The sequence below is a fragment of the Falco punctatus genome (assembly GCF_963210335.1).
Source record: "Falco punctatus genome assembly, chromosome: 3".
Taxonomy (NCBI): domain Eukaryota; kingdom Metazoa; phylum Chordata; class Aves; order Falconiformes; family Falconidae; genus Falco; species Falco punctatus.
Genome location: NC_137582.1, coordinates 106,304,102 through 106,329,346, shown reverse-complemented (window position 1 = coordinate 106,329,346; position 25,245 = coordinate 106,304,102). Strand labels below are relative to the sequence as shown.

Here is a 25,245-nt window from a genome sequence, read left to right as displayed (position 1 = left end):
TGGCAGCATTGTTCTGGCCTCCACACCTGCGCTTCTAGGAAAGCATCCTGCAGAATAGCTGACTAAAAATCCACTGTCAGTTGCAACACATTTGAAGTGTAATTGACTGAGACAGACAAGGTTAAGTACGAGATTTGGTGAGGCTTTCTGTTTATTTCTCTTAACTGTGGAAGAATTTAAAAATTTTCATGAATGCTAAGTTAGAGGAGGCGGGATCCAAAAAGAGACAGTAGCTACATGAAAAGAGGAAACAAACAAACTGTATTAAGAAATATGAACAGGAAAAAAAAAAGATATAAAAAAATACAGGTACAAAGTTGCTGCAGTCCCACACTTAGACATACAGTTTACTCCAGGCAGGTACCAGGAGCCACGGAGCTGCAGCTCAGGCTTTCGTGCTGTAACAGGACAGGACCCATCTATCCCCGTGTATAAGGCTGGGCTACATTTCTGTGCTCTCCTGGAGTGGCATCACTTGCTGGCACAGTAGCATGGCATGCCAGCACGGCGGCATGGCTCTCTGGCATGGTGGCATCAGTTGCCAGCACAGTGGCATGGCTTGCTGGCACGGTGACATCACTTGCTGGCAAGGTAGCATCACTTGCCAGCCCCCCGGCTGCACCCGCCGGCTCCCGGGTCTGCCCCGGCACACTGCTCGCCCTGCGGAGCCGGGCTCCCGGTGCTCGGTGGCCGGGCGCGTGGGGAGGGGCTGCTGGCTTTTGGGTGGGGGCTGCGTTTGCTTTCCAAGCGGCCGAGGAACTACAGAGAAACCTTCGTCTAACGCACCGGTCACGTCAAGGCGAACTAACAAACCCTGTGATTGTCTGGAGAATCGGCAGCGCGACTAGAGCAGGGCTGGTCAGGGTCATTTGGCACATGGACAACATCTTCTTACTCCCTGGTTATCAATCATACAACATACAACCTTAATTACACAATTTTGGTCCTTCACTACGTACTTATATTAACATTATTTCTTCACAATAATGATACCTAATGCAAAAAATACTGTTAAGGAAGAAATAAAATAAGAAAAGAATTAGCAAAAAATTACAAGTTATATACAGATTAAAATAAATTCCATCAGGAAAAGAAACAATTCTTTTATTATTTTCAGTTGGCCCCCGTGGGAATAATTTAAAGGCCAAGCGCCTGGGCAGGGCTGTGCTGCAGCAGCAGCAGAGGCAGATGTGCGGGGACGGGGCCGTCCCAGCCCCTCGCAGAGCCTGGCTTCTCTCGACATTGGCAGCTCTCGGGCCGACGTACCCAAGAGCTTTGTGCAAACAGATGACAGGGCCTGGCTGGGGCAGGTGGCGGGTCCGGGAGCCCGATGCCCTTGCTGGGGTGACACGGTCCCCACTGCCACAGGTGGCAGCCTCCTGGCTGCTCCTCCCGCCTCCATCCCCTTCCCAGCTCCTCGCTGCAACTGGAATGGAAAAACAGCGCAGGGTGCAGGCTTGGGGCGAGAACACTTCAACTGGGATTTGCATTTACCGGACCATGCAAGAGCTTTGTGTCTATCCACACACTGTCTTTGATTACTACACTTAATTAAGGCTTACTTTACAAACGACACGGGCAGCTCAAGTGGGCTTTTCCCGGTGTGAAAAACAGGCTCCTGCCCCCCTGCAAAGCTTGTCAAGAGCCCCCCGCGCTGCCAGCAAGGCAGGCATTGCCTGGTGCTGGAAATGCCAGCTGGGGGGCTCGTAACTGGAGCTGGCAGAGGGGGTCGGGCTGTGGGCACTGGCTCTGCAGAGGCGGTGGGGTCAGTGCCAGAGCCCGGCGCCTTCCCCCACGGCAGGTGATAATTTACAGTAAAATTACATTGCAAATTCAAATTTTTTAAAAAATAACAATTCATGCGGGCTGATGCTTCTTACAGAAGAGCCGGACACATTCAGCCATCAGTCCTGACAACACTAGTCCCGTACTTTTGCATAAATACCTATTTCAGACCGTAACTTCAGCCCCCGCCAGCCCAGCCCCCAAAAGATGAAGGCCAGCAATTTGCCGTGAGCCATCAAAGTCCGCTGACCAGAAGCAAAAGCTTCTCAGCTGTTCCTTCTGGTGCCTGGCCAAGGGTGTGCGCCCGTGCTGGCGTGTGTGCCCCCACAGTGTGCCCGGAGGCCAGCCCCTGCTGTCACAGTGAACTGGTTATATTGGGCACTTCAGCCTCACTCAGCAACTCCAAGAGCAGCAGCTTAGGCTGTCAGGAAATGGTAACCTCTCCCATGGCTTGTAAACAAGTTCATTAAATAGGATGTTGGCTTCTTCAGGTGGCTGCTTGGTCACACCGAGGGAGCGCTGGCGGCAGCTGCAGGACCTAGTGCCCGTCCATCGCGAGCTCCCCCTGGGGCGGGGGTGAGCCAGTGGGTGCTGGGGGCTGCACAGCTGGAAGGGAAGCCGGGACAAGTTAGTCCTCGTGGTCTGTGCTGTGGTGGTCACAACCTATGGCTCTGGAGGGGAGATGCTCCAGGGCTGACCCTCCTGCCTGCTGCCCTGCCTGGGGGCTGCACTCCCTGCCCTGCTCCCTCCCCGCCGGGAAGGCAGGACCTGGGAGCGCTGGCCCCGCTCTGCTGCTGCACATTGGAGCAGCATTTTTAGGTTGCTGCCTGCAGCTGGGGTGTGCAACAGGCCACTTGTCAGGGTCTGTTACTGACCTGGGACTGAGGAGGGGTGCTCGGCCAGCGGCAGGTGAAGGGTACCACTTGCAAAGCAAGCCAGACCATCCCGCCACCCATCCCCGCAGCAATGCTCTGAGCCAACAAATTCAATCAGGGTTTGGGCAGAAATAAGGTGGGGGGAGGGAGGGTGTTCCACTGTGGTCAGCCCATGGGCTCATTTTGTTTTGGTGTGCCCAGAAAAGAGTGGGCTTTACCCGCACAGAAGGGTCCTGGCATTACCACCGGCACAGCTGGGGTTTAGGCTACTCAACAGCTTTATTTCCACGGCACTGTCAGCACACAGCCTGCATCTTCATAAAACCTCCCTCACGGCTGGGGTGACAGTGAACAAATCATACCAAATGAGGGCCTTGGGAAGAGGTAGTTGCTACACCACATAACTTGTTTTAGTTGATAGTGCCACTGCCAAAACCAGCCCACCAGGGCATGCACCACAGCCCACGCACGCGTACCGCAGCATCCTCCACAGCAGCTGCTTTTGCATTTGGATTCCCCCACCGTGCGCCTTCAGCGGTACTCACTGCGCCTATACGTTACCTTCCCGACACGTCGGCCCCATGTACCCGTTCAGACAGAGGCACTGGCCGTTCTGAGCGTTGCAGTAGGAGCTGCTGGGGGCACACTGGCACATCAGGCTGCAGTCGGGGCCATACCTGGTTGGCCGGCAGTCTAGTGAGGGGGCAGAGAGGCACTCAGACCGCTGCTGGCAGCTTCTGCGGCTGAGCAAAAATGCTCAGACAGTTCCTGCTGTGCAACAGCCAGAGCCTGCAGTGGTGGCTGAGGGCACAAGGCAGGGAGCTCTGCCTGCCCCTGCCCCAGCCTGCTCTTGAGCCCTGGTGATACAGGACATCAGAGCATCCCAAGGCCAACAAGGTGGCCCTTCTGCATTTGCCCCTCATCCTTTTGAGTCTGGCGATCTAAATACAAAAGCAGTGGAGGCTGGGGGAGGATTTGCATTCAGATCTGACTACAAAGCGAGGTTGGAGAGGTGACTACCACTGTTCAGATGCCCTCTTACTCTTTGAGGGGACGCACACAAAAAAGAAAGTCCCCTTCCACACGAATTCAGCTCCAACAAGGGGGGTTTTGCATCCACGTTAGGACTGGACTCCTCGCTTACTGTCAGTGCCCCTCTTGTCCGCTCCCCTTTCTCACTGCCCCAGGCTGTGGCTTGACTCACCCGAGCTGCACTTGGGGCCAGTTTTCCCTGGGGGACACAGGCAGCGCCCCGTGGCCGGGTCGCAGGGTGCATCGCCGACACAGTCGCAGAGCTGCTGGCATCCCTGGCCGTACGTTCCCTCCTTGCAGGCTGTTTTGAGAGGTGAGATACAGCACATGTGCTATGAGATCTCACCTCGGGATCCGACTTGTTTCTCAGGAAGCCAGAGGAGGATCGGGTACCTGACTGACAGCGCTCGCCGCCGAACCCAGCAGGACACTGACAGCGACCGGTGGCTGGGTCACAGACTGCTCCGTGCTCGCAGTCGCAGCGCTCCCGGCAGCCAGCTCCGTGGAAACCCGGAGGACAACCTGGGACGGAGCCAGGTGGAGAGCTCATTAAAGCACGGCTGGGTGGAACTCAGGCTCTGCTGTAGGCAGCCTCTGCAGCAAAGCCTCCATCAGCCCACCAGAGAGAAGCAGCGAGCTTTTTCTCCAAGTGCCCAGACGCCTGCGGTTGTTCAGTGGCCGGGGACCAAGCCACAGCGATGCTCAGATGCAGAGCACAACATTTCAGCCCCGAAGGGTTTGCTCAGCACCCCCACACCAAGCTGCGCAGTGGTGACCTGCACACCCAGCTGCCTTGAAACAGCACCTCTGTATCCAACAATCTCACGGAGAGACAGAAACTACCTTCTTGCAACTACCTCTGCCGCCCGGGACGGGTTCGCTGTGAACACCAGTAAGAGTGAGCCCACCAGCGCACGCCACCACATGTGCAACTGCAGCAGGTCACACCTTTGTCCCATGGTCCTGCCCTCCAGACCAGCTTTAGAAAACAACCGCCCCTCGCAAAGCCAAAGGTTCTTCCATGGGCACAACTCACTGTGCTCGCACAGGGGCCCGTAGCGGCCAGCAGAGCAGCGGCAGGCTCCTGTCAGGGGGTCGCAGGTGGCGTTGTGCAGGCAGGCGCAGCGCAGCTGGCAGTTGGCACCGTACCTTCCCGGCGGGCATCCTGCGGGGGAGATGCAGCAGCAGAGCTGCTCAGCGGGCAGCGAGCCGGCCCCAGCCCCGCTCCTGCGCCTCAGGTCAGGCCAACAGGCACAGGTGGGGATAACAGAAACTGGACCCGGTATGAAACAGACTGAGCGAGCCCCACAGTTACTGGGCTGGTGAAGGACAATGCACTCAAGTCAGGTTTACCTAATTCGCAGGATTTCCCCGTCCACCCAAGCGCACACAAACAGGAGCCGTTGGCTGCATCACACAGCCCCCCGTTGCGGCAGGAGCAGGTCTGCTGGCAGCCCACCCCATACCGGTGCTTCTCACAGCCTGCAGGACAAGAGGCAGTGGCAGTGGGCGCACAGAGCACGGCGCAGTTTGGGCAGGAATGCCCAAGCACAGGCAGAGGTCTTTGGGCAAGAAAACAGGTTCCTGCTCAGGACCTTTTCCAACCCACTGCCTGAAATGCCTGCTTGCCCCAGTGCATGACCCTGCAGCTGGTATTTACCTTGCTCACAGGCGGGACCAGCTCTCCCTGGTGGGCAAACACAGTCTCCGGTGACGGGGTGACAGGTAGCACCTTCCCCGCAGGAGCACACCCCAGCACAGTCCTGGCCATAGCGACCAGCAGGGCACCCTGGCGGGAGGAAAACCTTGAGCAGCCTGGTCAATGCCAAAGCACAGCTGGCTACGTTTGAAGCCCCAGAGAGGAAAGGCTTCTCAGCGGGGAGGCAGAGGAGTCTGCAGCCCTGTCACTAATGCACAGGGTGGCTGGCAGGCCAGGGGAAGAGCTGTTAGGTTTCCTTCTGCCGGAGCAGCAAAGCATTTTTAGCAGGGAGACAGCAATACAGTGATGGCATGATGCAAAGGCTCATGTCTCAGGCCTTTCGTAGGGGAGAAATCATTCTGGCATAAAACAAAAGGAGCAAGAAAATTTTTCCATGGTTAAGACTGACAGCAGAGGACATCAGCTGCAACTGCATTCCCGCAGCGAGGCTGGCACTACGTACGCCAGCCTCCGTGCTGAAGCAGGGAGGGCATTGCTGACAGTGCAGGTTGCAAAGTGAGAGCAGGAGCTTTTTCCTGCTGATGGGCCGATGCAAGAGGCAGCCACTGGGACGCTTCTCATCTCCCACAGGGTCAGCAACCTGGCTGTGTGCAGGGTTTGCATCTGCCACAATCGACCTTCTGCTGAGGAAACTCCTGCCAGCTCATGTCCCCTCCGGCTGACCCAGGCACTCACCAGTACCGCAGTCAGCACCGACGTAGCCAGCCAGGCAGTGGCACATCCCTGTGGTAATGTCACACAGGCCCCCGTTCTTGCACTTGCATGGCCTTTCGCAGTTATGGCCGTACCAGCCAGGAGAGCACTCTGCAGAAAAAGAAAAGAAACAATGGCCTCAGTCCCTAAAAAGATGAGAAAGCAGCCCAAACACCCTGGAAAACCCCACCACATGGATTCACACAGCCATTTCATCAGACAGCTCTTGCTGGAAGCGGGTTCATGCCTGGCTGCTACAGTCGATTGGTTTCTGATCCACTTTGTAGCACAGAGCTGCTCCAAAGCACTGAACGGGTCAACCAGAAATGCATCAAGGGCACACGACTTGCATGCATCCCTTCCATGACCTGATTGTGCCAGATGTGCCCCAAACATCACAGCCAACACTAGCTCCATGCTCAAGTGCCTCTGCCCTCCCGGCAGCACACGCCGGCACCCAGGAATGCGACAGCTGGTCTTTAGCAGGAGCCGAAGACAACCCCACAAAGCATTTCTAAGTAGCCTCATGGCAAAGAAGCAACAACACCAGACAGTTTTGGACTGTTCAGAACCCCTCTGCTGAAGATATAGGTGGTAAATATCCCACAATTTAAAAGGAAAACAGCAAAAAAATCCAGCCTGAGCAGAGATGAGAATGATGTTTTGTTTAGATGAACTCCTACTTGCAAATCACTCAGCAAGAGACACTGCAGAGGTCAGAGCCTCTCGTCTGTGCGCAGGGCTGGGCTTGGACAAGGGAGCAAGAAAACGCTTGCCTGGACAGATTCAGCTCCCGAGCTGTGAGAGCTGGGCAGTGGTAAGAACAGAATGAGAGCAGACCTCAGCCATGCTGCTGAGGACAAAGGCAACCGTGGCAAGACACCAGGGAAGACAACCCGTCCAAACCTGTGCTTCAAAGCCACTCCAGCAAGCTGGCTGCTCCCCAAGCTGAGGCTTCTCCGGCGGTCAGCCCAGCACCGTCCCCTGCGTTGGGGGTGATGGCTCGGCACGGGCGCCACCAGTGCTCCCAGCACCGCCACTGTGCTTCCAGGACGAAGCACAGCAAACTGCAAAGGTCTGCGAAGCGGTGGAGGAATGGAGCATGGACTCACCCAGCTGGCAGGCAGGACCGTGGAAGCCAGCGGGGCAGACGCACGCCCCGGTGACTGGGTGGCACTCCTGGGTGGCTCCGGCACACTGGCAGATCTGACCACAGCCCTCACCGAAGGTCCCTGGCCGGCAGGCTGTCAGGAGAGAGGGCACCAAGGTGATCTGCTTAGCGGGAGTTATCCCACCCCTCTGTGCCAGATTTCTTTTCCCTTTTTTATTTTAAGCCAGGATCTAGGAAGTCACTTTTATGACAGCGAAAGTTCTCTCTGCTACTCAAAAAGCAAAGGGACCCACACGCAAATGGTTCCTTGACTCCGAAGACTTGGCTTGAAAGGAAAACCGAGTACTTAAAGGCATTAGATGCCTTTTACAGTGCTGGCCCTACCGACCCTCGTACTCCTGCAAGCTTCCATCCACACACAGGCATCTCAAACACAGCCCATCCTCTGGGTCAGGAATGTGCTCACATGCCTATGTCTCTTCCAGACTTGCTCATACCCACAGGAGCTCATTTTAATACTGATTTATTGCTAATCCTCTGGATAAATACATAGCTCTGATTTCCCACTTGGCTCCCTGTGCTTTGCTAACATTTTGTGGGCATGCACCCAGCTGCCAAAATGTGAGTTGCTCCTTGGCACAGCTTGCTGTTGGGTTTTTTTTTCTTGTTGTCTTCCCCCCCCACTCCACCCCCCGCCCCCTATTTTATGTAGCAACTGCTTGACCCGTCATGTCCCAGAGCCTGTCAGCAGAACTGTGAGAGGATCGCTGCCTCCTCCGTACATTTTTCACATCCAGAGCCCGTGAAGCCCGGCGGGCAGCCGCAGCGGCCGGTGATGTGATCGCACGGCACTCCCAGGGGACAGGCACAGCGACCGGCACAGTTCTTCCCAAACGAACCCGGCAGGCAGGCTGTGGGAAAAAAAAAAAAAAAAAAAGAGATGTGAGTCTCCTGACGGGCTTTCAAGTTAGTGTCAATGCTTGAAAGGCATCAGAGCCCAAGAACCAGCTCCTGCCCTCAGCGCCTGGCTAGACAGCATTTTTTGCAGCAACCCAAAAGCCTCTTTCAGGCCAGGCTCTCAGATCCTCAAAACGCGTTGCCACAACTTGTAACTCTTATTCAAAACATATTTTCTCTCCTTCCCAGACTTCAGAAGGAGCCTCAGTTTCTCCTGAGCCACGGCTGAAGGGATGCCGTGCTGCTGTGGGGATGCTGGCTCCCAAGGGATGCCGAGGGGGTGCTGGCTCCCAAGGGATGCCGAGGGGGTGCTGGCTCACCTTTCTCACAGCGCCGGCCCCTCCACCCCCGGGGGCAATCACAGGCACCAGTAACGTGATGGCATGACACGTTGTCCCCGCAGTCGCAGTGCTCTTCGCAGCGTGCCCCGAACAGCCCCTCTGGACAAGCTTCAGAGATGCAAACATGGGAGAGACAAGTTACACAAAAAAGGTGACGTGGGTCTTCTTTCACTGCAGTTTCTGTAGGCACACACTTCACACTTTCTGTCCCTTTCATGCCAGTGCTGTGACAAGGCTGGTGACATCGGCCAGCCTGCAACGGCATTATTGCTCCGGCAAGTGGCGTGGCCAGAGCCAACGGACGCTCTCGCCTTTGGTTTGGCAGCGATGGGCAGTGCAGGGAGGACGGTGGTCCCACCCTCACCCCATGGCACGTATGGTGCAGGAAATCAGTGCCCAGCCCTGAACGCGTGCCCACGGCTGCTGGCATGCAGGAGCACGACTGTCTCGGCAGCAGCACCGGTCACATCTGCAGAGGGTACGCGAGCGGGAGGCACCACTGGAGGTCACCTCATTCGATGTGAAAGTCTCTGTTTAGCTGCACCACATGGCTTTGCAAGTGTTATTCCTGGCACTGTTTAATGACAGCTGGGTGCCAGAACAGTATATTTTAATCACGGCAGCAATCGTTTAGTTTTGCTGCTTCTCCCGTTGTCAGAGGCACCTGGTTTCTAAAGCAGCTGCAAAACAGAATGTGTGCAGCACCAGAATTATGCAGAAGTCGGCAACTGCAGGTGCAAAATCTATGAATCTAATTTTCACTTCTGCCTCATGAATGAATGAAAAAAAAAAAAAAAAAAAGGCAGTCAGTCCCTGTACAACTGTCCAAACAGGTTACTTGTCCACACAAGGGCCAAGTTTGTACATGCAGCTGTGGTGAGAGCGTGGCTGCACCGCGCACACAGCGAGGCGGATATTTACACATACACGCAGTTTGAAATACAGCTCTGTGGGAAGCCAAGGAGGGGAGCCTAGATTATTTTTTTTTTTTAAATCATATAATTTCTGCATTTGCAGGTGAGATTTTTAGTTCATTTATATTGCAATTATAAAAGTGGCCCTGCAGGTGAGCTCAGTGCAAGCAACTGTGGGTAGGGTGAGGCAGGAAAAGTCCCCGGGGTGTGATGGCCAGGACCACAGGGGCACCTGGAAGCCAAAACTTCCAAACACCCGTCTTCTATAACCTCCACCCTGGCAGAGGGACCTGGCTGCTGGGGGTTCCAGGTGCAGGGTTTTGGAAGCACGTGCTGTGATGCTGGGAGGGGATGACGTGCCCGAGGATGCAGCACAATGCAGCTACTCGCCCTTGGCCGGCGAGGTGAGCTGGTAGCTCGACTCTGTGGCTGCCAGCCACGCTGCTGGCAGCCTGTGAAGGGGGACATCCCCAGCAGGAAACCTGAGAGCACTTCGATGCGGCCAAGGGCAGCCACAGCAGCAGCTAACTGAAGCCAACAAGTAACGGCATTGGACTCGGTCGCGCCTTTTGCACCACAATATAAGGAATATGCCAGGCTGAGGTGTCATGACCCCTGAAAGGGAAGAACCTTGTGGATCTCTTCTTGGCGTGCTGATACTCAAAGTCCCTGTTGCTGCTCTTTAGTAAGGCCAACAGGCTTTTCAACACTTCCTCATAGCACAGGGATTGCCAGGGTATGTGTTACAGTTAAAGATAAGGCGAACACAGGAGCCGGCTGAATGACAGATGTAATTATTTGCTGGGGCTTAGGACCGAAGCCAGGCATTTATGGCCACCATAATACAGGGAAGTGCAGAAGAAAGAATAGAAAGGCAATGATCTTTTGTTACTATTAAAATAAACAGGCCACAGGAAGATCTTCACTCAGTATTTTGGTTTCACTGTGCAGGTAGTGGGGGGGGGATTGCGGTCCTGCCTTACATCCCTGCTTGGAGCCTGCAGCTCTGCAAGGATGCCTTGGGCCTGTGCCTTTGGGGACCCCATCCCTCTCCCACTGGCATGACCACAGGCTGCTGTGTGGCCTCTGTGTGCCTCATCGCTTTTAGGACATCCCTCAAAGGAAAGCCGAAAGCTCAGTGGTGGGCAAAACCAGAGCACCCACCAGAATCATGGCACCCACAAGCTCCCTCTGCACGCTGAAACCCAAATTTTATGTCCTTGCTTAAACCACCCCCCCGGTCCCCAGAACCCCTTCGTGCAGCACTGATGTACCATCAGCATGTGGTACCCATGGCCAGGACCCCGCCTTGTGCCCCCACTTACGGCTCTCGCACTTCTTGCCCGTCCAGCCAGGCTGGCAGGTGCAGTGGCCCTCCTGGCGGTCGCAGAGCCCTCCGTGATGGCACTCACAGCGCTGCCGGCAGTCCGCCCCGTGCTGCCCCTGCGCGCACTCTGGGAGGAGGCACACGGTGAAAGGATGCCCTGACACCCAGCTCCCCGGGCATGCACGGGGAAGGACCCCGCTCTGACACCCACCTCCCCTGACACGCACGGGGAAGGACCCCCACCCCCCTCACTCATGAGCTCACACCACCCGCACCACGCACGTCACTCCCCAGCGGAAGACAAATCCAAAATGGGACCCATTTGTGGCAAAGCCCATTCTGTGGCACTGCTTACTGTGGCACCGTTACTCACCCAGCTCGCAGGCCAGCCCTGTCCACCCCTCGGGGCAGGCACAGAGCCCTGTGGCAGGGTCACACGTGCCACCGTTTTGGCAGAGGCACCGCTGGCGGCAGCTCCTCCCGTAGAAACCCATCGGGCACACTGAGGGAAAACCAGGCCAAACACCCCAGTCAGAAACCAGCTCCAAAGGCAAGCACCATGCCTCCGGCCGCCTGCCAGGGCAATAGGTGGACAGCCCGATATAAAACGAAGCCCTTATTTCTTGCGATGAGAGGCAGGGAGAGGAGCCAGCAACACCCTGAGGCTGCCGAGCTGCCTGCATAAAGACATTTGGTATTTTAACCTGCTCAGGTAAGAGTCAGGGATGACACACAGGACCGGGTGCTTTTAGAGCCTCTTAGCTCTGGTGGTGGCAAATATGCAAAATAAAGGTTGGGAGAGTTCAGCAGCCAGGAGAGATGCTCCATTGGTAGCCAAAGCCTTTGGTCCTGAGCTGCAGAGCACCCTCCTCTCTGAGACCCAGACAGTGCCAGTGCTTGGCAGAGAAAAAAAGCCATTTAAGCACATGAATAATTGTTCTGTGCAGAGTTTCACTGAGCTGTGCCTAAAGACATCACTGACTTAGTGTCAGAACGCTCAGTGCAGCGGATGAACAAGAAGTTCCTCTTATGTGCTGCTACAAAACTGCAAGTCCACGCAATTTCTGGTGCTCTCAGAGAAGGCAAATTCGGCTTCTCTCTTTGTGAATGAATCAGGAAGCACCGCACAGCTAATTACCATCTTGGTTGCAATCTGGCCTTGCTATCATACTGTCTCGGCTTTTGGTAGTCACTACTCATCAAAAACTCTGACCCACCTAGAGAAATGTCGTTTTTAGCACACACACTGGCCGAGTAAGCCGGCAGTCTGAGTTAGGAAGCAGCCATAAGGTGCGTTACCTTGCTGACACGTGGGTCCCGTCCACCCGGCTGCGCACAGGCACCGGCCGCTGACGTGGTTGCAGGTAGCGTTATTGAAGCAGTTGCACGTCTGGCTGCAGTTCTCGCCATACCTGTTCTCCTGGCACACTTCGGGGGAGCAGAAGCAGGCAAAACTGTTAGGTAGCAGGTATTAATTACACCAGCCAGACTCCTACTAACCATCCCAAATGCACTCATCCGGGAGAGGAACGCACACAGGTGCGTGGCTGCTGCGGATGGCTGCCTAAGCTGGTTTTTACAGTGCTACGGGGAAACTACAGCTGTATGCTACAGATGGCTGCCAGCCGAACGTGGACACTTCTTATCGTCAGCGTTACTTCATTTTATCTATTTGGAAAGCGTTTTGCTGGATGCCCAAGCCCTCATCACATTCAGCAACAACGTGCTCAGCCAGAGCCCCCTGCAAGTCCCTCTCCAAACCCAAAAGCTTCCCTGCCACAGAGAATTAACTTCCACCCAGAGAAGCATGCACATGGGGAGCAAACCCCCAAACCTCTGGGGTCTCTGCACCAGCAGCACAAAAGACAGTGAAAGCTCTGGCTGGAGGGCTGCTCCTGCCTCCCCCCGTCCCGTCCCCCGCCACAGCAGGGGGGGCCAGGCTGTGGGGCACCTACCCTGGCCGCAGCGGGGGCCGGTCCAGCCCGGGGGACAGCGGCACTGGCCCGTTGCAGGGTCACAGTGGGCACCATTCAGGCAGTCGCAGGCTTGCCGGCACTCCAGCCCATAAAATCCATCAGGACAGGCTGTGGAAAACAAAGAAGAAATCCCCACAAAATGCCTATACGGGGAACTGGAAATCCCCCAGCAGAGAAGGGATGCCCCTTGGTAGCCTTTTGGCTGTGCCTGCATGAGAGCCACCTGTTAACAGCTCTCCCTGCAGCAAGCAGGGCAGGAGAAGATGGGATGCATGTCCGTTATGGATGGTCAAGGTAGAGGACGAAGCTGTGGTGGATCAGAGGAGCAACGGCATCACGTTTCTGACCACCAAGAGCCCAAGCAGGCTGGTGGGGGGAGCCAGAGCCCTGCACCCAGGGACCCCTTTGAGAGGCTGCTCCAAGACCCTGTGTGCAATGCGTGTATGCACATGGGTGGCCAACGCAGCTGGGCATTTACTTCTACATTTTGTTAGTTGCGGGGTGTGTGTGTGTTGGTTTGTTTTTGGTGGTTTTTTTCCCCTAAACCTTCTTCCTTCAGAATTAGAACCAGAGACTTAGCAGCTTGCGGACACGCGGTTTTCCCCATCACCATCCCGAGGGATTCTTTTTGCTGTAACAGCATAGCAAAGTCAGACAAGCAGTACAGACCCTGCCAGCAAGGAGCCCGCGGTCTGTGGGAGCTGCTGCCACTGCCTCCTCCCTGGGCACAGGGACTTACCGTGCTCACAGAAGGTTCCTCGCCAGCCTGGGCTGCAAGTACAGGCGCCGCTGACGTGGTCACAGGCAGCCCCATTGTCACACTGACACCGGTGCCGACAGCTCAGCCCAAACCATCCCTCCGGGCACTCTAGCAAGCAGAAGCAAATGAGACTGAGAAGCCTGTCCTTCCCTGGTGTCGCTGGGAAGCTGTGCTAAGGCAGGAGCTCGGGCTTTGCATGGAATAACAGTATCTGGCAGCTGCTTTTTTTATAGCAGCCAGAGAGCTCTACCCTACCCCTTACAGATGTACACCCACGTCACCCAGCCACCCTCAGGGTGGGACTGGACTGGCAGCATCACTGACAGGGCACGGGGACTGAGCTTCTGTGGCCAAACCAAGAAGCACCGTGGGAGAAATCTGCACCACGGCTTCCTCTGCTGCCTTTCCAGGGAGAAGGCAGAAGCCTCCCGGCCCGCCTCTCCAACGCCTTTCCCCTGGCAAACATATCTGTACGGCCTGGCTGGGTTTCAAGGCAGCAGGGTGGCCGGCTGGCAGCACTCACTCTTCTCGCAGCGGTTGCCCGTGTAGCCAGCTTCACAGATGCACTGCCCCGTCTCCGCGCTGCAGCTCCCGTCGCCGTTGCTGCAGTTGCAGGTGTGAGCGCAGTCGGGGCCCCAGCGACCCGTATTGCAGGCTGAAACACAGGAGGGAACCAACCCTTAGCAGCGAGTGCGCCACTGGCTCAGCTTGTCGTTGGCACAGCGCTGCCTCCTCCTCGGGGTGTTGTTCCCATTGATCACAACTGCTCACTTGGGCAGAAGGAGAAATGCGGCTGTTGGAGCTCAGAAAACCCAGTGGGACAGCGAGAGCAGGTGCTACGTTAGAACGTAGTTGATGTGAATTCATTCTGCAAGCAAGCCCACTGCAGCAAGGCAAGTGGCACCCGGTGGCACCAGCAGGACAGACTGGAGACACCTAAAGGATCTCAGATTTTTCTGGCTGGCACAGCATGATGGTGACAAGGAAGCAAAGGACGGCATAGCTTTGCACAGGTCAGCACCTTCTAGAAGCGATGGACAATGAACAGCGGGTACGATACCTCTCTGACAGTTGTGCCCCGTCCAGCCAGGTGCGCAGCTGCACGTCCCGGTCACAGGATGGCAATGCCCATCGTTCCCACAGCTGCAGCTCAGCTGGCACTCTGGGCCAAACCAGCCAGGCGGACACACTGCCAAGACAGACATGGACCGACTGCAGGCGGGTGCCGTAACACCACGGCAAAGACTTCCCTCCTGACTGACCCCAGGGGACCTGGCCATGAGCACTGATGCTCCTCGGCACAGAGTGGCGCTGAGCGGGATGAGGGGTTACGGTTTTACCTCCCATTTCTGCTGATGCCAAAGCTACCGCTGTGAGGACCAGAGGGACCTCAAGGGAAGAACCCAGCCCATGCCCTGAAGGCACACGCAGTGCCAAGCCCTGCTCTGCTGAATGTGGTGGTGCCTGGTCAGCAGCTGGATGCTCTGCTTGCTAAAGCAGCTCCTCCAGGTCCACCTAAACAAGCCTCACCCCAGCTGGAGGCAGCCGCTGCGGCGTGAGGGACCTGATGGAAGATGGCACTCACCATCCTGGCAGCGGTGGCCGGTGTAGCCGGGTGGACACAGGCAGGCTCCCGTGGCAGGGTCACAGCTGGCGTTGTTTGCACACTCAGGACAGATCTCCTGGCAGCCCAGGCCCCAGCGCCCGTCAGGGCAGGCTGCAGCATGGGCAGGGAGAGAGGACACGCAAGCCGAGGCGTAAGAGGGAAACGCTTGTTTTCTGGTGCACAGAAACGGGTTCCCTTTTCTTGTTCATACTAGCAAGGACAACAACGCTTTGTTTGTTTTATAAACAGTGTGTGAGCCCTCGTAAGTGCTATTCTGATCTCATTCCAGTACTTTCATGTCAATTTTGGATTCGCATCTACTTGTGGGGAGCTCAAGGGCTCCTTGCTCGGAAATGGTGTTGCTGGCAAAGGGTCTTCACAGCTGCTGTCACATGTTAGTCAGCATTCCCAGATCCACTTTTAGTTGCAAAGATGAAGCAGAAGGCTAAGAACTGATAGAACTGGGGCAAGAATCCTTGTCTAACTGCTCCCCAGCTGCTCCAAGGCATGGTAAGCACTGTGCATGTGTAGTTTTATTGCTCAGTCAAACCACTAGGAGCAGGACATCTATCTATGGCCAATATCTTCCAGCTGCTGTAATACTATATAATCATGTACAAGTTTTTAATTTAGAATTATCTGTTTTTCCAGAAGTTAAAGAGTAATATGGTGCAGTCAATTAAAAATACACATTAGTAGAGGAAGACTCCTTTCCTGTTTTAAGGACTGCAACAACAGAAAGATCTTCATCTTTTTTTATTGCACATGTTTACTTATACTTCCCTCAGCTTCAACAGCAGAGCCAAGCTAGCTGAGGCTATTGTTTAAGACTTACCACCAAAAGCTGCATTTTTTCTAATTTTCCATGAAGATGATTCTAATTGCACCAGACATTTTTAAAACTAATTCTAGCAAAAGAAAAATAATGGCTAGATGCCTAAATCCCTACCTCGGCCCATTTGCTCCTGTTGCCTCCTCACCTTGGCCGCAGTCGTGTCCCGTCCAGCCTGGCAGGCAGAGGCACTGCCCCGTGCTCCGGTCGCAGGGTGCTCCCCGGCAGGAGCAGGGCTGCTGGCAGCCTGCCCCGAACTTCCCCGCCGGACACTCTGCGTTGAAAAGAGCCAGGTGAGAACCGCTCCCTCCCCAGCCACCTTCCCCAAGCGCGTATCGCTGACCAGAGCCCACACAGCAAAGGAGCCTCTGGCTGCGTAAGGAAAAGCTGAGCGGTGAGAGGTTCCTGTGCTGCAGAGGAAAACGGTGCTCACGGTCCTGGTCAGGACCCTGTCACGCACATGGGTCACCTCTAGCATTTCACCCCACTGCCTTGATTCGCCTGTCTTAGCATCGCTTCTCTGCTGTTGCTTGTCCTTTCAAAAAGCAGTTCTTCATACGAGAGCAACTGGTCACATGCCCAACAGCTGAGGCTAAAGTGGTCTCCGACCTGTGAAGGTGATTTTGCAGAACGAGCCGCTCCCTTGCCCTGCACCCCGCAGGCTGTGCCCCGGCCGTGCTGCAGCCCTGCTACAGGCACCCACCGCCAGGGAACAGGACAGAGAAGACGCACTTTTGCTTTGCCTTGTGACAGACGCTCGTCCCCCGGGCCGTGACCCCAGCCGCCCTGCTCTCTCTGTGCTGGGCTGCAGCACACCAGGCTCACAGCCCCCAAACCCCGAGCATCCCTTGACTTTTATAAGATGCTGTGAGGGCTTTTTACTGCCCTGGCCAAACGTCTCCAGGATCTGGAAGCCAGCCTTTTAAGAAGCAGCAAGGCTTGCAGCGGGTACGTTGACATGAAGCAACAGAGACAGAGTATCCTCACAGGGCAGGAGGAGTAAGGGCTTTTCCTTCCCCCTGCTCTGAGTACCAGGGTGGTACTGCTGATAGCAGAACGCTGGGTTTGCTCTTTGTACCCCATGATACAATTTAGCAGCCAGCTAATTACGTGCAGACTGAGGGCCTCAGTCCCAAAGATCCTTAAATCCTATTTTGAGTCTCCCAGAAGAGCTCCATTGCTCGCAGTCCTTTTTGTTCACTGAAGCCAATGTTTTGTAAGGCTCTAGCAGATGCAAATACACCAGCATTCACAACGCACGGAGGAAAAGCACACCAGCGCGTAGATTTCAAGTGACACAGTGGAGTTTTTGTTATTCCTCCTCCTTGCTAATTGATGGCAGATGTTTGTCTTCACCCTTTAATAATTTCCAGATCCAAACAACAGCCAAGAGCCTACTATTTCTATACAAATATTTGTGTTATTTCCTGTGACTCCCCCCTACAGGCTTAAGCTCCTTTCTTATTCTTTTTAAAAATATCCCGAGCAAGAGCACCCAGCCCGCCGAGGCGCCGCATGGCTCTGGAGGCAGCAGCATCCCACCACGTCGGGGGGGCTCTGGGGCTGTCGGGACCCCTGCAAGGGGGCACAAGCCCTGCAAAAGCTGCTCACACCTCTCCTCCTAATGCTATTTCAGCTCTGTTAGCACGTTCTTGCACTGGAACTTTTTGTGCCCATTTGCAGCTTTTGTTCTGACCACAGAGCAGCTATGTTCTATCAGTTGTGGTGTTATGCAAGGCAATCATGTGCTAGCAGCTTAATGAGGTTGGTTAATGGTTGTAACTTTTGGGTTGGGTGTGGATGGAGTGCTTGGTTAGACCTAAGTTAGTGCAGAAACTGCTGGGGCGCTTGAAGCAAAATTCAGGTGCTGACCCTCACAAGCCTCTTAATGCAGTCTGTCTTCAAGGGCGGACTTCATTAGTCCAACCTTTTGCATTTTCTGCTGGATCCAAGCAGTTGAAGTGTGATTCGGAAGGAAGCAACCTCACAAGAGGAGGAGGAGGTTGGCTTTTCAATCGTTGGGCAGCTCTGAGGCTGGCAGAAGTTGTTATTTTCCAGGAACCGTGCTCATGTTTTGTAATCATCCCCTCGTGTCAGTGACTCACTGCCTTTAGGTTCGCCCAAAACACCTTTGTTCAAAGGCAAACTCTCTGACACCCCAACCATCTTCCGGGATCTTGAAAAGCTGCGGTCTCAGAGCCCGAGCGTCAGCTGCACGCACAGAGCTGCGCAGTTCAGTACTGGCATACACAAAGAGCAGAAAACTGCTCGGAGGTTCATGCAGAGGCAGGAGTTCAAACCCTAATGCAAATGGAGGGTAAAGTTTTCTGCTTGCAGATCAAATAGAGTTTCAATATGGAATAGCGAATGGAATGGAAAATATGATACTGTTCTGCTGGGCACTGATTGCCTGAAAGGAACAAGATATCAAGGGGGGTGAAAGATAATTATCACCCAGCTGTGCAGGTTCTGCCCGCTAATTTAACGTATCGATCTATCACCTTCATCTACAAAAGCCGAGATGCCCAAGTAGCAGGATAAAGTAAGACCTTGTTCTCCTTTTCTGAATAAGGCTCATTATGCTTCCCTGCCTCAAAGAGAGTGCAGTACTTTACACCGACCTGCAACGGCAGCTCGTGTGTCCTCTAAAGGCATTTCAGCTCCTCGTGCATTTGCTCAACTGCACTGGGCCAGGGGGCAAAGCACGGGAGGAATTCTGGAAGCCCTTTGGTGTTGTTTTGTGAAGAAAAAGGTGGTATGTGTGAGGAATCATGAGTTTACAGCACGCTCCGGGTGGCCTGGCACGGCCCCTGCCTTACCTTTGTCGCAGTTCTCGCCGTGGTAGCCCCGGGGACACTCCTTCCAGCACTCTCCGGTGACGTGGTCACAGGACACTTCGGGAGGGCAGCTACATTTCTTCTTGCAGCCATCCCCGTAATAGCCAGGGTCGCAGTCTGTTAACAATCATAATGAAAAAGAAAGAACATCTGGCATTACTCACTCGACCCTGGAAGAGCAGGCAGCCCCAGCTCGCAGTGACGGGCACCCACCAGCACCCTCCCGAGCTGACAGCTGGGCACAGCAGGATGGATGAGGTCCACCATCCACATGCACAGGCACTCCCACCCAGCTGTGCAGGTTCTGCCCGCTAATTTCACGTGACTAAGTTTTGTTCTTAAGTTAAACAAGAGGCGAGACGCCTTCCAAGGGTGGAAAGTGAGCTGAGCTACTCCCCCCAGAAAACCAGCTAGGAAAAAAGAGGCTGCGGGAGGAGGAAGGGCGATGCTCTGTGAACTTCTCGGCAACTCACTCATCTCACAGCGCTTGCCACGGTAGCCAGGCTTGCATCGGCAGGAGCCATCCCTCTTGTCGCAGTCCTGCGTGTTCTGCTGCACGCAGCGGCACTCCTCCGAGCAGCCGGGGCCGAACGCCCACTTCGGGCAAGCTGGGGGCAGAGGGGAAGAGCTGGTCAGTGACCCGCGAGGCTAAATCACACCCGGCAAGGGACATGAGCTTTGTCACCAACACCAGCCCTTGCCAGGGGTGGTACCTAGAAAAGGCTGTAATCTAAGAGTAATTTCTCTCATAAAAAAGGCAAGGACAAGCATACCTAAATGGCAGTACCGTCCGTACAGGCCAGGATCGCACAGACAGGCTCCGTAAATCCGATGGCAACGACCCCGGTTGGCACAGTTGCACTTTTTCCTGCATTGTTTCCCAAAAAATCCTTTTGGGCACCCTAGTAATAGAGAGAGGATTTTCTGGGAAGATGAGCGGATTTCAGCCTGTCATTTTCTTTCCGGCACACCACAGAAAACGCAGCAAAATCAAAGCTGTACAACACCAGAAATGAACCTAGGCAAAGGATGCAGCGAGTGTCGCAAAGGTGGCCGGCTTCTTTTCTGACCAGGAGCGCGCTTGTGCCATCAGGTAACAGTAAGAGCGAGCAGGTCCCTGCACCAGCTCGAAATAGGATTGCTTCAGTATCTGGCACTCCTGTCCTTGCACCCAGTGGCACAGCGCATTTCGCTTGCTGCCTCTCTCCAGCCATACGAGGTGCCTCGAGGGCACCCGTCAGCTCGGCACCCCGCTTGAAATGGGAATGCTGGTCGTGCTAGAAGCCTACCCTGCAGGGCGCTGGGGAGGGAAGTTTGTCATACATGAGAAAGTAATCCACGAGGCTGTTCCTATTGGTAAGTAACAGTGATATTTGCACTATTAAAGGAATAAATTTACTGTCCTTTCTCTGTTATGCCAAAGATCTCACTATTAGAAGCACATGGCAGCCAGACTGTGTCAGCAGAAAGCTCCGGCCACCATCTGTCCAGGCAGCATGTGCCTCCTCCCGTACAAAAAGAACAGCACAGACAGTTTAAGAGGAGGAAATGCCACCCTGGGACACCAGATCAGTTCTTTGTTGTTTATTTTAAACCTACCTTCCTGTTTTCTCTCTGTACCCCTCAATCACCTCCTTCCTACTGAAAGAAAAGGTTGGGGTATCTCTCACATTCATTTACATTCTGCTTTGGTCTCCTCCAGTAATAGTTCCCATATGCTCCTAACCACTTGTCTAAAGTCGTTTTGTCTCAGGCTCTTACTGGCTCATTTTTTCTGTGTTTTCAGATTATGTCCCCCAGATTTTAACTCTTTGGGAGCAAGAAACAAATACCAACAGCCAGTGACAGCTCTGTTGGGTACTTTGGGTAACTACTGTTGTCACAACTTTTCGATCCTTTGGTTTTTCTTCAGCAGAAGAAACCTCCGCGGTTCTGTACATTCACCACTGAATGTCCGCTTTCAACTTCCTTTTCTGTGTCATGGTGTAATACGGACAGATGGCTGCCCGCGGTCATTGCTGGGGACTGCAAAGGTCTTCCAGTGCAAAGACAAGGCACACTACCTGGAGCACCACTTTGTGGGTGAAGAATCCCCTTTATCATCTTTTCCTTATTAAAACAACATTTTTCCATGCAAGACTAGGTGACCCAGCGAGTCAGATGGAGCAGGGATGTGTCAGAGTCACTTGTGCTGGGATGGTTCCACAAAAGAGTTAGAAGATGCTTTCAGTGAACAGCTACAAAGGGACCGGTGTAAGGCATTCCATGGAAAACACTTGAAGGGTTCAGAGAAGCACAACGGGAACATCAAAGAGTGGCGTCAGAGATGGCTGTAAGAGCCATTTATCAAATTACAGCAAACGCTCTACTAATGCGTTGAAACAGAAATAAGCTACTGCCGCAGGCTGGGGAACATCACTTGCAACTGGCAGCTCAGGAATATTGCCATTTTCTTGCAGGAAAACGTTTTAGGAAGAAAACTGCAAGGGAGGCCCCTGTGTTTGGTGCCGGATTTTGGGACCCCACAGAGGTGCCGTCCTGGCGAGGTGAGACACCCCGTGCTCCACCAGGTCCCTGCGCCTCGCCACGGCTGCGGTGCGCAGGAAGGGGACAGCGATGGAGAGCCGCGGGCTTACCGTCTTGGCAGAGCTCGCCGGCCACCCCGGGTGGGCAGCGGCAGGCACCCGTGGCGGGGTCGCAGGTGCCGCCGTTCTGGCAGCGGCACGCCAGGCTGCAGTTCCTCCCGAAGGTGCCGGCTGGGCAAGCTGGGGCGAGAGAGAGAGGCGATGCTCAGGTGGCTGCCGCAGCCCCGCATGCAGCCACTGCCTCCCTGCATCCCGCAGCAGGGGCCAGAAGAGCCGCCTCGCCCGCTGCCCTCCAGCATCACTCACTCTGGTTGCAGAGGATGCCGGTCCAGCCTGCCGGACAGTCGCAGCTGGTCTCCTCCGTGTTGCACGTGGCTCCGTTTTGGCAGTCCTCACACGTCAGGCTGCAGTCGGGGCCGAATGTGTGCTCCAGGCAGACTGCAACGAGAGGCACTGCGGGTGAGGGGCCCTCCCCAAGCCTGCCTCAGCATCTCGGGGACTTTGGGCAGAGAACCCCCACCATGTTCAGGCTGTGGCAAAGCTAACGCACCTGTGCTGTAACACAGGTTCTGTGTACACAAACAAGGCACTCGACACAGGCAAATAAACAACCCAGCATGCATGGTTAATTCTGAAGACTTCCAGGCAAGTTATGCCAGCTACCACTGCTGCAAAATGCCCACCAAATTTTTCTGAAAGCGTGTGCTCTCCTCTTGCTTCCATCTCTTCCTCCTCATCTTCATAGTCATCATTAAAGAGCTGGGTAAATTCATCTCGCAGGATTGCGACATGAGGGATGGGGCGGATAACGGGGCGCCGACTATCCAGAGCTTCCACAGGGTCCTCTATAGCTAGGGAGGCAGTCACAGAGATGACAGTGTCAGAGTGGGAGAAGAGACAAGATCTCTAAGAGGTGAATGGTAGGACAGAACCTCTGTAATAGGAAAGGGAAAGCAGAAGTATCTATACAGGGGCGGCGCATCTGGTTTGGCATGGTTGGCACCACTGATCTCTCTCTGTATTGACGCCTCCAACATTTTTGCAATTTGTTTGCTTGTTTTGGCTAGAATAAGCACGGGCCAGCTAAGTGACTTCAAAATCTATGGGTGAAGCTTTGATCTCAACCTTGACACAGCTCTGGCTTCTCAGGATCCTGAGCTCGCACGCATCCCATCACCTTTGCCTTGCTGTCATTCTGCCCAGACCGCTCAGCTTCTTTGGGTTTTCAGGCAACTTAACTCTTTTGTGGAAAATTAAACAAGACCACCCATCTAACAAAACGAAGCATTTCAGCTTGGTTCTCCTTTCGGAAGGAGTATCTATCAGGTATGGCTAAAGGTTTCCTTCCCTTGTGGGGTTAAAAATCGGGCAGCCAAGGGAAGCACAGGCACCCTTGGGAGCCGGGGCAGGTGCTGCAGAGCCAGAGCTGGTAAAAGCCAGAGGGGCTGGAGGATGCTCAGGCATTTTGCCAGAGCAGTGAGGTACTGAGTGCTGCTCTTCTGGATCCAGCCTTCGGGAAGCCTCTCCAGGAACCTGGACAACACTGCTGGGGGTCATCAGATGGAGTGACGTGGTGGCTGCCCTAAGTAAGTTGGGTAATAGTGTGTTTGGTGGTGGGATAAAGGCACTACTGCTTAAAAAAAACAATCATCTGTTATTTCTTACAAGGAAAAACCGTAGAGGCTGGCGACCGTGGAAAGGACTCCAGTACTTAGGTTAACGCGGAGCTCTCGCCGCGCTGTGTAACGTGGCTGAAATAGGACTGGCCCTGTCAGGGGAAAGCTTTCTGCTGGTGGTGCGAGTCATTTCCACTGCTATCAGTAGTAAGTGCTGTGGAAAAGGTGGTGTGCAGGGCTAAAGAGCTCAAGCCCACGCTGTCCGGGCTGCGTGTGGGGGGCTGTGCTGGGGGGCAGCCTGCTGCTCGACCATGCGGCAGCGCAGGCGTCGCACTTACAGACACAGCTCCTTCGGTCCTCATCCAGCCTGTGTCCGATCTCGCAGCCACACTGGAAAGACCCTAGCTGGTTCTGGCATATGTGTTCACATCCACCGTTATCTGAAGAGCACTCATCCACATCTGAAAAACATGGGATATGGCAGTGCAATGAGAGCGGAGCCTCTGTACAGGACCCGGGGGCAGATATATTCCTGTCCACAGGTCAGCAAGCAGGTTGGTGGCATCCTCACCACTAGTTATGTCAAGGCACCTGACTCTAAAAATTGAGTGAAACCACCCAAAGTGACTGAGGGAGCCCTGGGTTTCAGTACCATATGCTGAGTTTCAGTTCATGTCTCCCACTAATTTTGTAGAAACAGGTAGGTCAGCTTGGATTTTCACCTGGGAAATATTACGGAGAACTTTGGTAGTGAGAACAACTCATTAGGAAGAACAGCCCCACATTGTTACTGCTAAGAAGGCAACTCATCAGAGAGCTGACAGGAAAACTGGCACAAGCTGGGAGAAACGGGAAGAAACACCTGGCTGTTTGAAACCAGGTAGGACAATTCCTGGTTTTCTTAAAAGCTTGTGTTAGTCGCTGTCTTAGCATATTTTCTACAGACACATTTATTTTCCTGTATCTCTTGGGTGAAAATGATGGGCAATGTTAGCCTCTGGGGTTGAACATAAATTGATTTCTGTGAATTAATGGAGTCAGACCTGGACCAACTCCCTTGGAATTCGAACTGGGATAACGCCATGTGTTTAAAAGCCCCATCGCTACTCTTCAGTTGTGCTGGACTAGCATATGGGTTAGAATAGCTGAGTTGCCTTAGCTCTAAGCAAACTGAGGAGGCTGACAAAATACAGAAAACCAGGATTAGTGGAACCTGTTCCGTGTATCTCTCTTGCCTTGCGGCGAGGCTGAGGACCGTGGCGTTGCTGGTTTACTTGCGGGAATCCAGCTAGATATTTCTGCTTACCATCACACCCGCAGCCGTCCGTGCTGAGCCTGTATCCAGCATAGCAGGCACACTCGTAGCCTCCAGGATAATTGTAACAGTCTTGCTGACAGCAGTGAGAACCATCGTCACATTCATTGATATCTAAACAAAAAACGAAGGGCACTGGATGTTAATGCATGTCTAGCTTTGCAGTGGCGATACTACTTGTTAAAACTGCTCCGTGACTAGTTCTGGGAAGATTTTACTGATCTGACTGCCAAACCCTGAGCTAGTAGTCTTGTTTTCCTCTTGAAATGAGTGAGGCTTATGTTAATGGATCAACCTCTGCAATGTGCTCCCCAGCCAAGGAGGAGTCCTGAATCCTAGAAGCCTGTGGGAAGATAATTGTGATTTTCAGCTCAAGACTGTTGTTAAAGGCTTTGTGTACTTACAAACAGGGGCAAGATTCCAACTGTAATACTGGCTCTTGTTTCTGATTTACCCTGTTAAAAATACTGATGCTGGGTTTGGAGATGGTTGAGGTCTGCATGGTTCCTACAAACTGAGTGAAGTCTCTGAAGGATGGGTCTAGATAACCTGGAGAAAGCAGAGCTCCTGCAGCTTGAAATTTCAAGCCCCTTGTATTTATGGGAGTCCATTTGTCTGCTGTGAAGTGGAATTACCGCAGTGCCCATGCAGTAGAGGGGTTTGTGAAGCATCCCCCTACCAGTGGAGGAGGCTGGACCAAGGAGGTATCTAGCAGGAAAACAAAGAGCACTACTGGGCTACAGAAAGTTTACCAGGCGTCGTAGCATGCAAAGGAATAATGATCTTTCAGGGTAGACTTCAGTTCAGGTCCTGGCTTTTTTGCTCCCATCTCGTGATGCTATATGGAGACAGCTCCTACTGCTTCCTCAGAGCCACGGAGGAAAGCCAGTATCCTGAGGATTTTGGGTCCCTCTCCTCCAGCACAGGAATTGCCCCTCTTTGCACAAGAACTGTGGGTGCCCG

The 25,245-nt window shown here is 54.1% G+C and overlaps 1 protein-coding gene across 6 annotated transcripts in view; it reads right to left on the bottom strand.

Annotated features, from left to right (window-relative positions):
• Positions 1 to 129: 129 nt before the first annotated feature.
• MEGF6 (multiple EGF like domains 6) overlaps positions 130 to 25,245 on the bottom strand; it is a 109,850-nt gene continuing 84,734 nt past the window's right edge. For all 6 annotated transcript variants that reach the window (XM_080380307.1, XM_080380308.1, XM_080380309.1 and 3 more), the window contains 28 exons: positions 24,274 to 24,396; positions 23,306 to 23,428; positions 22,035 to 22,202; positions 21,658 to 21,789; positions 21,403 to 21,531; positions 19,540 to 19,668; positions 19,240 to 19,374; positions 18,749 to 18,883; positions 16,078 to 16,203; positions 15,077 to 15,208; positions 14,552 to 14,680; positions 14,015 to 14,146; positions 13,471 to 13,599; positions 12,711 to 12,839; positions 12,055 to 12,183; positions 11,129 to 11,257; positions 10,754 to 10,882; positions 8,494 to 8,622; positions 7,999 to 8,127; positions 7,218 to 7,349; positions 6,088 to 6,216; positions 5,353 to 5,481; positions 5,046 to 5,174; positions 4,729 to 4,857; positions 4,086 to 4,214; positions 3,865 to 3,993; positions 3,222 to 3,353; positions 130 to 2,391 (listed from right to left, as the gene is read on the bottom strand). In XM_080380307.1, coding sequence (XP_080236433.1) covers positions 2,324 to 2,391; positions 3,222 to 3,353; positions 3,865 to 3,993; positions 4,086 to 4,214; positions 4,729 to 4,857; positions 5,046 to 5,174; positions 5,353 to 5,481; positions 6,088 to 6,216; positions 7,218 to 7,349; positions 7,999 to 8,127; positions 8,494 to 8,622; positions 10,754 to 10,882; positions 11,129 to 11,257; positions 12,055 to 12,183; positions 12,711 to 12,839; positions 13,471 to 13,599; positions 14,015 to 14,146; positions 14,552 to 14,680; positions 15,077 to 15,208; positions 16,078 to 16,203; positions 18,749 to 18,883; positions 19,240 to 19,374; positions 19,540 to 19,668; positions 21,403 to 21,531; positions 21,658 to 21,789; positions 22,035 to 22,202; positions 23,306 to 23,428; positions 24,274 to 24,396 — 3,602 coding nt within the window. In that variant the 3' untranslated portion in view covers positions 130 to 2,323. The remainder of the gene's footprint in view (positions 2,392 to 3,221; positions 3,354 to 3,864; positions 3,994 to 4,085; positions 4,215 to 4,728; positions 4,858 to 5,045; positions 5,175 to 5,352; positions 5,482 to 6,087; positions 6,217 to 7,217; positions 7,350 to 7,998; positions 8,128 to 8,493; positions 8,623 to 10,753; positions 10,883 to 11,128; positions 11,258 to 12,054; positions 12,184 to 12,710; positions 12,840 to 13,470; positions 13,600 to 14,014; positions 14,147 to 14,551; positions 14,681 to 15,076; positions 15,209 to 16,077; positions 16,204 to 18,748; positions 18,884 to 19,239; positions 19,375 to 19,539; positions 19,669 to 21,402; positions 21,532 to 21,657; positions 21,790 to 22,034; positions 22,203 to 23,305; positions 23,429 to 24,273; positions 24,397 to 25,245) is intronic.